This window comes from Dipodomys spectabilis, unplaced genomic scaffold (genome assembly GCF_019054845.1).
Source record: "Dipodomys spectabilis isolate Male_0828 unplaced genomic scaffold, ASM1905484v1 ptg000004l, whole genome shotgun sequence".
NCBI classification, from domain to species: Eukaryota; Metazoa; Chordata; class Mammalia; order Rodentia; family Heteromyidae; genus Dipodomys; species Dipodomys spectabilis.
In genome coordinates, this window is record NW_024870681.1 from 1,469,460 (window position 1) to 1,480,486 (window position 11,027).

Below are 11,027 nucleotides of genomic sequence, written 5' to 3' on the forward strand. Positions count from 1 at the left end.
AACCAACTATGAAAAATCACAAATACAGCCAGCGTGGCCTAGGGCTGGTTTCCTGAGGCAACGGGACTGTCGGATGCACAGGCTCAACTCCTAGCTCTACTAAAATAATTTAATTAGGGAATTGGGGCAAGGGAGGCTGAAAGGGCCCCTCTCCTAACCTACCCCCATCCCCCGGCCCCGGGAAGCCTTGGCAACGTGCAGGCAAAGTCCCTTCGCCTGCCGCCAGGGGGCTCCCGTGAGTGCGGCCCACGTGGCAGAGGTGGCGGCCGCTCAGAGGGAGGAGGAGCTGGGGCGCGGGGCCGGGCCGGGCCGGTCAGTCGGAGCTCTCCCCGTCCGGACCGCTGTCTGGCGCCGGCGGAAGCAGGGGTCTTCGACGAGAGCGCTTGACCCGGCGCGGGGCCATCAGCAGCCTCCGCTTCAGCACAGCTGTGGGCAGCAGGGTGCGGTCAAGGGCGGGGAAGCCCTGGGGCGTGGGCGAGTGGGCGAAGGGTGGGCGGGGGGCTTCTCACCGGCCACCGTGTCCTGGCTGTCTGCTGTGGGCCCCCAGTAGATACTGTCGCTCCGGCGGAAGTTTCGGTGTAGCCGCGTGCAGAGCGTGGCCAGGGTGAGCAGCACTAGCAGGAAGGTCAGGGCCATGGCGGCCCAAGCAGCCTCCTCCGTGCGTGGGGTGGGGCCCCGGGCTACCCGGGGTGGTGCTGCTGCCCGAGGGGCCATGGAAGCCTGACTTGGGCAGGCACAGCCCTGTGAGCTGCCTTGCCCCTTGGGTATCTGAGCCCCTGTCCTGGAGCTGGCATTTCCTCCAAGTCCTCCAGGCAGCAAGGGAACAGAGGGCATAGATGAGGCATTATCCTCCTCACCCAGGGTTCCCAAAACAGGCTGTTGGGCCTTTAAACTCCAAGAGGAAGCAGAAGGACCCCTCAGGCCTGAGGAAGTAGGCGGCTGGACTTCAAGGACAGCACGCAGGCCTCGTTTCTTGGCACCACTGGAAGATCTCCTGGAACCTCTAGATGCCACCTCTGCACCAGGAGGCCTCCAGCTCCGCAGAGCAAAGGCCAACGCTGGGGCCTAAAGGAAAAAGAGTTCACCCTTGCCCTGCTTAGATAACCCAGTGACCACAACACCAACCAGCCTGGGCCCAGCACACCCCCCTCGCCTGCACACACCCTCTCTGGCACAACCTCCCTCTGCTGGGGGTTGACACAAAGAAAGAGGGCCCAGAAAGACTGTCAGAATGAAACCATACTTTCTTCCTTTGTTTCCTCCACCGCCTCCTCTTCAGCCAGTGGGCAGCCCAGGCTGGCTCTACCCATGCCATCTCCAGTGCCATCCCCCATGCTGTCAGCACCAGGGGCTATGAAAGGAAATAGCTGTTAGAACTAAGATGAAGACAGAGCAAGAAAAAGCCCCTGAGTTTTCCCTTCTCTGCATGTGGGGCTGGACCCTCCTGCCAGTGCCAGACAACACACCTTTCCTCCACTACTCACCCGGTCCCTAATGAGATTGGAATCAGGGATGACTGTGGGGTTAGACACACAAATGTGAGCCAGAAGGACAAGCTGGAGCTTTAGCCAGGGGTGGGCACAGGGGTGGTAGAGAAAAGCGACGCCCTCAGCCTGAAGGAAAGGCACAGAGACATCAGGTTAGGCCCCTTCCAAAGAATCACATGTCTGTCTTGAGAAGCAGCATAAAGGGCTGCAAGATGGCTAGATGACCCTTCCAGGAAAAGGCACTGAGTATTGCATGCACTCCCTCTTGCCACTGATCTTCCAAAACAGCATGCCTGGGTAAAGCTGTCAGACTCACACTTAAGTATATTCCTTTAACCCTGTGATAATGGCTCTACAAGTCCCCAGGTCCAGGCTGTACTCATGCCCTTAAATGAAGATCAAGTCTATTTGTTGAATCAATCTGTATGATCATCTCCCAAGAGCATCTGAACATCTAGCACGCATGCAGCAGTCACACAATTTCAGAATGGAAAAACTTAACCAGTCATTATTCTTTGATCACATTGGCTGTGTGTTCAGCACTGTACTAGATGCTGTAGGAGATGCCAAAAGAGAACTCTTGGATTCTGCCTGCAAGGGATGTATAAGAAATGCAGGGAGACAACACAAGTGAAAGAGCAAACGGATAAATTCAAAAGTGGTCAGCTAATTTTAAGATAGGTTATAAGCACTAAAGGATTCAGAGGAGGGGGATGAAGGAAGGCTGACGAGACGAGGCAAGGTGGGGTGAAAGGATGGAGGTAGATGTCAAGAGGGCAGTGAACTGCAGGCTTTATGTCAGAATAGGTCAGGTGTGGAGAATAATAAGCAGACCAACAAGGTGACTGAAAGGAACGCAAGATCTGAAGAGATCAGATGAAACTAATTTAACTAAGGCCTGAGAAGCCAGGCAAGAGAGTATGTCCATGAAAAAGTAGGAAATAAGGAGCCACTGTTCCTGGTTCCAGAACAGTGAAATGAATTAATGACACTGGCAACAAAGATGGAGAGGGGACAAGCCATGCAAGCGAAAGCCAGTTTAGAGCCCAGTATCCTGAGACACCTTCTTAACAGAACAGAGCTTTATACCTTCAGTTAAGTACTTCCAGACTCAGTTAATTCACTCCTCCCAGGAAGAGGCAGGAATTAATACCCTCTCTTACACAAAACTGGAGTCCAGAAAGCCAAGAGACCACCAGTCACGCCGGAGCGTTGGCTGTGAGCCATTTACTCCTGCTACCCTGTTTGCTTGTCTACACAGCCAACACTCAATAACATTCCTGACACAGTGCACAGAATCGAGGCCTTCTGTCCTGGCTGGGGAACTGGAAAGCTTGCCTCGGTCTGCAGGAAGTGGACCTGAGGACCCAGAAAAGGTGGAGGAAGCTTGCAGGGAGGTCATGGTTTCCACGGGGGGTAAATACTTGGAGCTCATGAGGATGGGCCCTCGCTTGCACTTACCTGTCCTGGTCTCACCTGTGTGTAGGTCACTCTTGGTAACACCTACACATGGGGAAAGAAGAGAGCTTAAGAGAAGCTGGGAAAGTGGGTGGGTGGGTGGGTGGGTGGAGAAGACCAAAGGCCCCAAACCAGGATAGAGATGTGGGCCACTGAGGACTGGGGAACCAAGAGAGGTCTCCATAGGGTGCATCTAGGCCAGGATGAAACTGGGCTAGTACTTCACACCCGACTCCTCCACGGCCTTCCAGGGTACCTACCTGTGGGGGCAGAGGCCACAGACCTTCAGGACAACGGGCTCCTGCCTCCTCCACCGGCTCAGTCACTACCACCTGTGGATCCAAAGAGCAGAGCTGGGCATTGGCCTCCACAAGGGCCCGGCTGTCTTCCCCTCCGAGGCGCGGAATCATAAAGGCTCGGCTCCTCTCGGAGAGCCATTACTTCCAGGACGAACTTTTGGCAGAGCGCTTTGAGATCCCCTGAAGCCTTCCCCGTGAGCGGGTCCCGTTTACCTCTCTGGGACCCAGGAACCCCGCTAGGGCTGCCAGGAGAAGCAGATGGGCCGAAGGAAGAGGAGGAGGCACCATTTCAGTCCCGCCCGCCGTCCCGCCAGCTAGTGAGCGCGCCGCCCGCCTCGGCCCAAGCGCCCCCGCGCTGCTCGCGTGCCCACGTAGACCCCGGGCCCGCGCGCCGTGCTGCCCCCCCTCCTCCCCTGCGCGCGCCAGGCCCCGCCCCCGCCGCCCCTGGCCCCGCCCGTCCCCGGCAGCCGAGCGTGCGCGCACGCGTCCTAAACCCGAAGCCGGAAAACTTAAAGCGTTGGAACGCTGCTGGGTGGGCGCCGTCTCGGGGCAGGTGGAGACCACCGCCCCGCCCCGGGATTCCTCCCAGCGCATCCCCGCAGCCCGCCGAGCGCTGCTGCAGCGTCTGGGTTGGATCTTGGAGTGGGACAAAGGGCGGGAAGTGAAATCCCTGTGAGCCGGTGGCTTAGGCGGGGACTAGAGCGCTCTCCCCGCAAACCCACTTCACACCCGTCAGTGACTAGAAATGGACCAGAACCACCCAGTCCTCACTACCGAAGACCAAGTGTCACGGCTCCGCAGCGAGTTTGCCGTTCCCGCCGTGGTTCATAGGGCTCGAACCCGGAGGCACGCCTGGCATGGGGGTGTCGCTAGCTTCTACTCTCCGCTAACCCAGAAAGCCCGGAAGGCTGGAGCTGGCCCCGGGGCTGCTTTGTCCCCCACCTTCGTCCCCTTCCCGCCCTCATCCTTCGCCCAGCAGCGACCCGGGACACACTGGCCGCGGTGGGGTGCAGCGGGGCGCGGGCTCTGGTTACTTCTCCAGGAATTTGAGGAAAGACGGAAACGAGGGTGAATTGTGGGGGCAGAGATGCCCGGTCCTGAGCCTGTGGTTTCAGCCATCCCCCCACCCCACCCCTGACTTACAGGGCTTCCTCGCTCCCTCCCCACCCCTAGGGCAATGCCCGGTGCCGAGCTGATGAAGGACTTCCAGTTTACCCCTGCCACGATCCCCCTCGTCCAATCCTTCAACTTGCGCGGGTGTGGGGGAGGCGTGGGGCCGTTTCTTTTAGGGAAGCATTTCGTCCCGAGGAGTGGTAGTGAAGATTTCCTCTAAGTGAGGCTGAGCTTCTGGGGCGCCTCTCTTGGGGGTGATCTGGGTCGGAGGCGGGATCGACGGGACAGCAGCGCCCTGTTGTCCGCCAGGGAATCAGCAACTTCCTACCGCAAACTTGCGCCCAGGGTTTGACGGCTGTCCTCGTTGGCCGGGTGCGGCATCCCCCTCGCACCGCCGCGTTATTGCGCAGTTGTGGGTGCTGGCGGGGCCGAGCGCAGCATCGAGGTGGGAAGGGAGGGCGGCGAGCGGCCCTGGCCACAGTAACTAGCAACCCCGCGGGGGCCCGGGGGCGAGTGCCAGGAGCAGCGGCGCGTTATTCCCTTCTCGCCGTTGCCTCCGAGGACTCAGAGAAGCAGGGTCTCTCCCCTGCCAGGCACTGGGTGGAGGGCCGGGGAGTTAGGGGACTCTGATGCTCACCCTGGTCCCCACGTCTCAGTCTCTGGGTCTCACCACTTCTTTGCTAATAGTACCTCCTCTTGGTGACCCACTTGCTCGCGCCCTCTCGGCGGCCGCCTCGACTCCCTTCACCCTCCACTCCTGCTTGTCGCAATTGCTGTACAAAGGGCTGGGGGCGGGCGAGGGGAGCTCGGCCCGAACTGGCTGCCTCTACGGGGCCGCAGCCAATCCGCAGCGCGCGCGCCCGCCCGCCCGCGCGGGAGGGCTCTGGGCAGCCGCCGGCGACCGGGCGGAGCCGCGGGCAGAGCGCAGAGCTCGCCGAGGGGACAGCCCGGCCGCCCGCCGCCCGCCGGCCCGCCGCCTGCCGGGGGCTCTTGTGCCCCGCCATGCCTCCGTGGGGGGCCGCTCTCATTTTGCTCCTGGCGGCGCTCGCCCTGCTCGTCCTGCGGCTCAGGCGCCCCCGGAGCCGCGCCGTCGGAGCGAAGACCCTGCCCCAAACCCCGGGCCAGGATCACGAGGAGGAGGTGGACGGCCGAGGCCTGACGGATCAGTTCAGCGACGGGCAGGAGCCGCTGCCCGGAGGGTGTAGCCTCATCTGTAAGCCGTCGGCGCTGGCCCAGTGTCTGCTGCGCGCCCTGCGGCGCTCGGCGGCGCTGGAGCCCGGCCCGCGCTCCTGGTTCTCCGGTCCCCACCTGCAGACCCTCTGCCACTTCATCCTGCCCGTCGGGCCCGGGCCTGAGCTGGCCAGGGAGTACCTGCAGTTGGCGGACGATGGGCTGGTAGCCCTGGACTGGGTCGTAGGACCTTGCACCCGTGGCCGCCGGGTCACCAACTCCGGGGGGCTTCCGGCCGTGCTGCTCGTGATCCCCAATGCGTGGGGGCGCCTCACCCGCAACGTGCTGGGCCTCTGCCTGCTCGCCCTAGAGCGCGGGTACTACCCCGTCATCTTCCACCGCCGCGGCCACCACGGCTGCCCGCTCGTCAGCCCCCGACTGCAGGCTTTTGGGGACCCATCTGACCTCAAGGAGGCCGTCACTTACATCCGCTTCCGACACCCGGCGGCCCCGCTGTTCGCGGTGAGCGAGGGCTCGGGCTCTGCACTGCTGCTGTCCTACCTGGGCGAGTGTGGCTCCTCCAGCTACGTGACAGGAGCTGCCTGTATCTCGCCGGTGCTGCGCTGCCGAGAGTGGTTCGAGGCCGGCCTGCCCTGGGCCTATGAACGCGGCTTCCTGCTGCACCAGAAAATCGCCCTCAGCAGGTGGGTACCAGGCCGGAGACAGCAGGGAGGGGAAGGCAGGTCTTGAGCTGGCAGGGAAACAGCTTTGTCTGGTATGGCAACGAGTCCTTGTGAGCCAGTTTGGGCAAAGTTCTCGAACATTTCCAAAGCTGCTCAAAACCCATAGAAGCCAGGCAGCAGGATTCGAAGTCCTAGATGGCCTCAGCATCCCTGTGATACGGCTGGGGCCCCACAGATTCATCTCAGTCCCAGGTGTCCTAGCAACTTGAGCACTTAACCCTCTGGCCTGCCGCAGAAGCACACCTGACATTTACCACTTAGTCCATGGAGTGCCAGGTCAGCAAAGAGGCTTCTGGAAGCAATTGCAGCCCATTATCTGTCCAGAATGTTTACTTACAGTCTCAGAGCCAGGAGGTGACAGTAATCAGAACTGTGACTGCATTTATTAAAATTCTTTAGACTTGCCAGGGGGTGGGTGGCTCACACTTGTAATCCTAGCTACTCAGTAGGCTGAGATATGAGGATGGTGTTCAGAGCCAGCTGAGTGCAGAAAGGAGAGTCTATGAGAATGTAATTTCTCCAATTAACTACCAAAAAAGCCAGAAGCAGAGCTTAGGTTCAAGTGGTAGAGCACTAGCTTTGAGTAAGAAAGACAAAGCTTGGGGACAGCACCCGAGTTCAAGCTCCAGGATCACCGCGCGCGTGCGCGCGCACACACACACACACACACACACACGACAAAAGTTTTACATATTCCTAAGTATATGCTCAACATTTAAATAAAATTTAAATATTTAAACCTTTTTATTTTTAATCTAAAAGAAGAATAATTCACCACCAGGTGACAGGCAAGGTTTTACTACAGAGAAGGCCTGAGTGACAATGCTAGTCTTTCATAGATGGTAGAATGTAGTCCAAGGTATTATGGCAACAGTATGGTGTAGCAAAAAGACCTAGAACATGGAATCAGACCTGTTTGAGTTCAAATCCTGCTTGTATTTCCAGCAAGTCAGCAAACCCTTTTAAGATTCACTTCCTCCTTCAGATAAATGGAGTTAATAATAACCACCTCCACTTACGGGGTTACAATAATTAAATGAAAGAAATTAAAGCAAAGGCTTGCATTGACCACAAATGGTGGCAATTGCGATTCTCTTTTCTTGCCCCATTTTATCTGTGTTAAGAAGGTCAAACCCTGAACTGAACAACAGCTGGGAGTGCTGCCATGGTAACCCAAAGGGCTTGCGCAGTCCAGAGGAAAAGAGTGCTCATCCTACTTAATTGCCATAGTTTCCAACTCCAAAATGACCACCACCAGTGCTGACCTTGGGCACCAGCTGGGTAAAGTGATAGAAGTGGAGAAGAAACCTATGCCTTTAGGAACTGCCTTTCCCATGGAAGTCTGAGATAGAAAACTTGTAGCAAGCATCTTGTGGTGTTTTCAGGAGACATACCTAAATTCATCTTGCCAAGGCTAGATTAATCTACCCACAGGACTGGGCTGCCCATTCTGGCCTTAATAGGGTACTATGCTCTCTCCAGTTGGAAATAGCAGTTGTCCCCCTTCCCCAACAAAATACTCTATTTTGGGAACTATCCAGCAAATGAATTCCACTCCATATTCTCTATCCTTCTCCAGGAAAACCTGCCGCAGGTGCACCTGATCAAGGTCACATCAGGAGAGCATCATCAGGAAAGCATATAGAGCACACAAATAAAAACAACCAATGTGGTAAAAATGTGATTGTGGGAAGAGTGTCACTTGGTGGTTTGGATACTCTGAGCCAGGAGGTGACAGTTCTTAACAAGTTTTCTGGAGAGGGGTAGAAGTTGAGATTAGGAGGAGCACTGTCCTTGTAGTTGAGCAACTTGAAAATCAAATTTTGCCCATAGGCCTTTGTTGTCGGTGGTGGTGGTCATGGGGTTCTTCAGCTCAAAGCTAGTGCTCTACCACTTTGAGCCACAGCGCCACTTCCAGTTTCCTGGAGATAAGAGTCTCATGGACTCTCTTGCCAGGCTGGTTTTGAACTATGATCCTCACATATCAGCCTCCTCAGTAACTAGTATTACAGGTGTGAGCCACTGTTGCCTGGCTTTGATGGATATTTGGACACAGCAAGGAATGCTACCTTTTTAGCCAGATCTTCCCATTTCCCTAAAAAGGCCAAATCTTTGTTTTTTTGTTTTTTGTTGTTGTTTTTAAATCTGATTTTAACTGATGCCCACAAAATTTAAACTTTTGAAGATGCTATTTAGCCATGAAACCTCTATGGCCTGAACCTGGCTTAGAGGCTGCTCCCCTTCAACTCTTGCTGTCAACTGGTGCTCTGATTCTTCCCTCTCCTGCTTTCCCATTCAACTTGCTGCCAGGTATGCCACAGCCTTGGAGAATACAGTGGATACCAGCAAGCTGTTTAGGAGCCGCTCCCTTCGTGAGTTTGAGGAGACCCTCTTCTGCCACACCAAGACTTTCCCCATCAGCTGGGATACCTATTGGGATCGAAATGACCCCCTACGGGATGTGGATGAGGCAGCTGTTCCTGTTCTGTGCATCTGCAGCACTGATGACCCCATATGTGGGCCCCCTGACCGCACACTGCCTGCTGAACTCTTCCAAAGCAATCCTTATTTCTTCCTGCTACTCAGTCACCGGGGAGGCCATTGTGGCTTCCTGCGCCAGGAGCCCTTGCCAGCTTGGAGCCACGAGGTTATCTTGGAGTCCTTTCGGGCCTTGACTGATTTCTTCCGAATGGAAGAGAGGATGAAAGGACTGAGCAGGCGTCGAACTTCATTCCTAGGAAGCCGACGTCGTTGGGGAATGCTGCAGAAGCGAGAGGTCTCTTCCTCTTCCAATCTAGAGATCTTTAGCTGGAAGCGATCATACACAAGGTGAAGCGTGCTTGGAGAAGGCCACACTCTGTCAAGGAAGAACAGAGTTGCGCACAGCAGAATAAAAAAGATGGTGAGGACTTGGGGCTGAAAGTGTGGCTCAGGTGGTAGAGGGTCTGCCTAGCAAGTACAAGCCCTCAAAAAACCACCAAAGAAAAATAAACACAAAAAACACCAAAAGAAAAATAAACAGGTACATTAATTAAAAAAAAAGCTGGGTACTGGTGGCTCACGACTGTAATCCTAGCTACTCAGGAGATTGAGATCTGAGGATCTCGGATCAAAGCTAGCCCAGGCAGGAAAGTCCATGAGACTCTTACCTTCAATAAACCACTCAGAAAACTGGAAGTGGCGCTGTGGCTCAAGTGGTAGAACACTCTCCTTGTGCTGAAGAACTGAGGGACCAGGCCCAGAGGTTAAGCCCTGTGACCAAAAAGAACCAAACCAAACAAACAAACAAATAGCAAGGACTCTATGGGGAGTAGAGTTCAAGCTTTTTGTTTCTAAATCTGTCCTATCCATCTTAAATTGGTCTCTAGCAGGAAATGGAACTTCTACTCACTATCCAGAGCAGAAATCCTGTCCAGGCTCTGTGAAACACATTCCCACTCATCCTGGTCAGCCCATCACCATGTTTTTGTTTTTTTTGCCAGTCCTGGGGTTTGAACTCAGGACCTGGGCACTGTCCCTGAGCTTCTTTTGCAAAGGGTAGCACTCTACCACTTGAGCCACAGCGTCACTTCTGGCCTTTCCTGTTTATGTGGTGCTGAGGAATCAAACCCAGAGCTTCATGCATGCTAGGCAAGCACTTTACCACTAAGCCACATTCCCAGCCCTGTCACCATCTTCTTAAAATAAGGAATAGCACCTTTTAAGTTCATAAACTTGAGAGAAAAATGCTTCTCTCCTAGTTGTGACTACAGGGATGATGAGTTTGTGTGTGTGTGTCATTGGGTGGCCCTGTTCCACATAAATAATCATCTTGGTGACTCTGAATCTCAAGCTGGAGCCACTTGATGTAGAAAGGACAGGATGTTTGTGTCTCAGTCCCACTTCCCTCATTTGCTCTGTGGTTGTGGCTCTGCTCTGACTTGGTGCATCAGCAGCTGTGGAAGCCAGCTCCCAGAGTTGCTGGCTTTTTCAGCAGCCTGAGAAGGTAGCAGACAGGAAGTGCTGTGCTAAGACCAGCTTGAAGAGAGCTGACATGGGTGAGAATAGGGCTGACCTGGGTCTCCAGCCTACCCCAAGTCCCCTGAAATGATCCCAAGGGTATTTCAGGAATAGGAAAAGCTCTTGCACAGAGTCTACCAGCAGTGGGGAAACCTTTCTCTTGCCAAGGGTCATTTGGATAACATCATTTGTAGGCCATACCACACAAAATGATCAATGTAGGCAGATGGCTATGGGAAGCAGACATGAAATGTATCTGTCTATTCCATCATGTACCAAGTGATTTTGCAGGCCTTATTCAGCTTGTAGGCTGGATGTTCCCCATTGCCAAAGGGCTCTGATGGAACATGGCTTAGGTTGTCAGATTCCCAGGAACCTTACATGCTTCTCTCCCTCTAGTTGTAATTTGGGTGATTCCTTCAGACAGCCCCAGCCAGAGCTGATTTTTTCCCCTGAGATTTAGGCTTTATTGAAGTGAGTAATCAGTACAAACCTTGTAACAGAATTTGTTTAGTTACTCCCTTTTTTGATGCTACTAGCACCTCCCTTTCCAGAGCTGAGAGAGACATCTGGGACCAAAGGAAATAAAAGCCCCAAGAGGTTGACTGGAACTGTGTGATTTATGAATGTCTCATATTACAATGCTTTGTCTGAATTATTCAAAAGCCCATCCATGCAAAGGCAGAAAAGCTTCTCTTGGGATCTGACTACTCAGACACCAAATGAGTATTTGGCTTTATGAGGAATAATACTGAAGA

At 54.7% G+C, this 11,027-nt stretch overlaps 2 protein-coding genes across 10 annotated transcripts; one reads left to right on the forward strand and one right to left on the reverse strand.

Annotated features, from left to right (window-relative positions):
* Positions 1-54: 54 nt before the first annotated feature.
* On the reverse strand, positions 55-4,530 carry Tp53i13 (tumor protein p53 inducible protein 13). 9 transcript variants are annotated; one of them, XM_042691294.1, is made up of 7 exons: positions 3,458-3,618; positions 3,206-3,277; positions 2,949-2,990; positions 1,485-1,613; positions 1,154-1,351; positions 510-1,065; positions 61-426 (listed from the first exon to the last, which is right to left on the reverse strand). In XM_042691294.1, the coding sequence occupies exons 1-7, from the start codon at positions 3,530-3,532 to the stop codon at positions 314-316; spliced, it is 1,185 nt and encodes a 394-aa protein (XP_042547228.1). In that variant the 5' UTR covers positions 3,533-3,618; the 3' UTR covers positions 61-313. The 9 variants fall into 9 exon arrangements, with proteins under 9 accessions (XP_042547230.1, XP_042547222.1, XP_042547228.1 ...); XM_042691290.1 differs by lacking the exon at positions 3,458-3,618 and adding an exon at positions 4,460-4,530 and having other exon boundaries at positions 66-426; positions 1,244-1,351; XM_042691292.1 differs by lacking the exon at positions 3,458-3,618 and adding an exon at positions 4,187-4,235 and having other exon boundaries at positions 66-426; positions 1,244-1,351.
* Positions 4,531-5,286: 756 nt separating this feature from the next.
* Abhd15 (abhydrolase domain containing 15) lies at positions 5,287-9,191 on the forward strand. Its single transcript, XM_042691261.1, has 2 exons — positions 5,287-6,231; positions 8,581-9,191. Exons 1-2 carry the CDS (start codon positions 5,360-5,362, stop codon positions 9,101-9,103), a joined length of 1,395 nt encoding a protein of 464 aa, XP_042547195.1. The 5' UTR covers positions 5,287-5,359; the 3' UTR covers positions 9,104-9,191.
* The last annotated feature ends 1,836 nt before the right edge of the window (positions 9,192-11,027 follow it).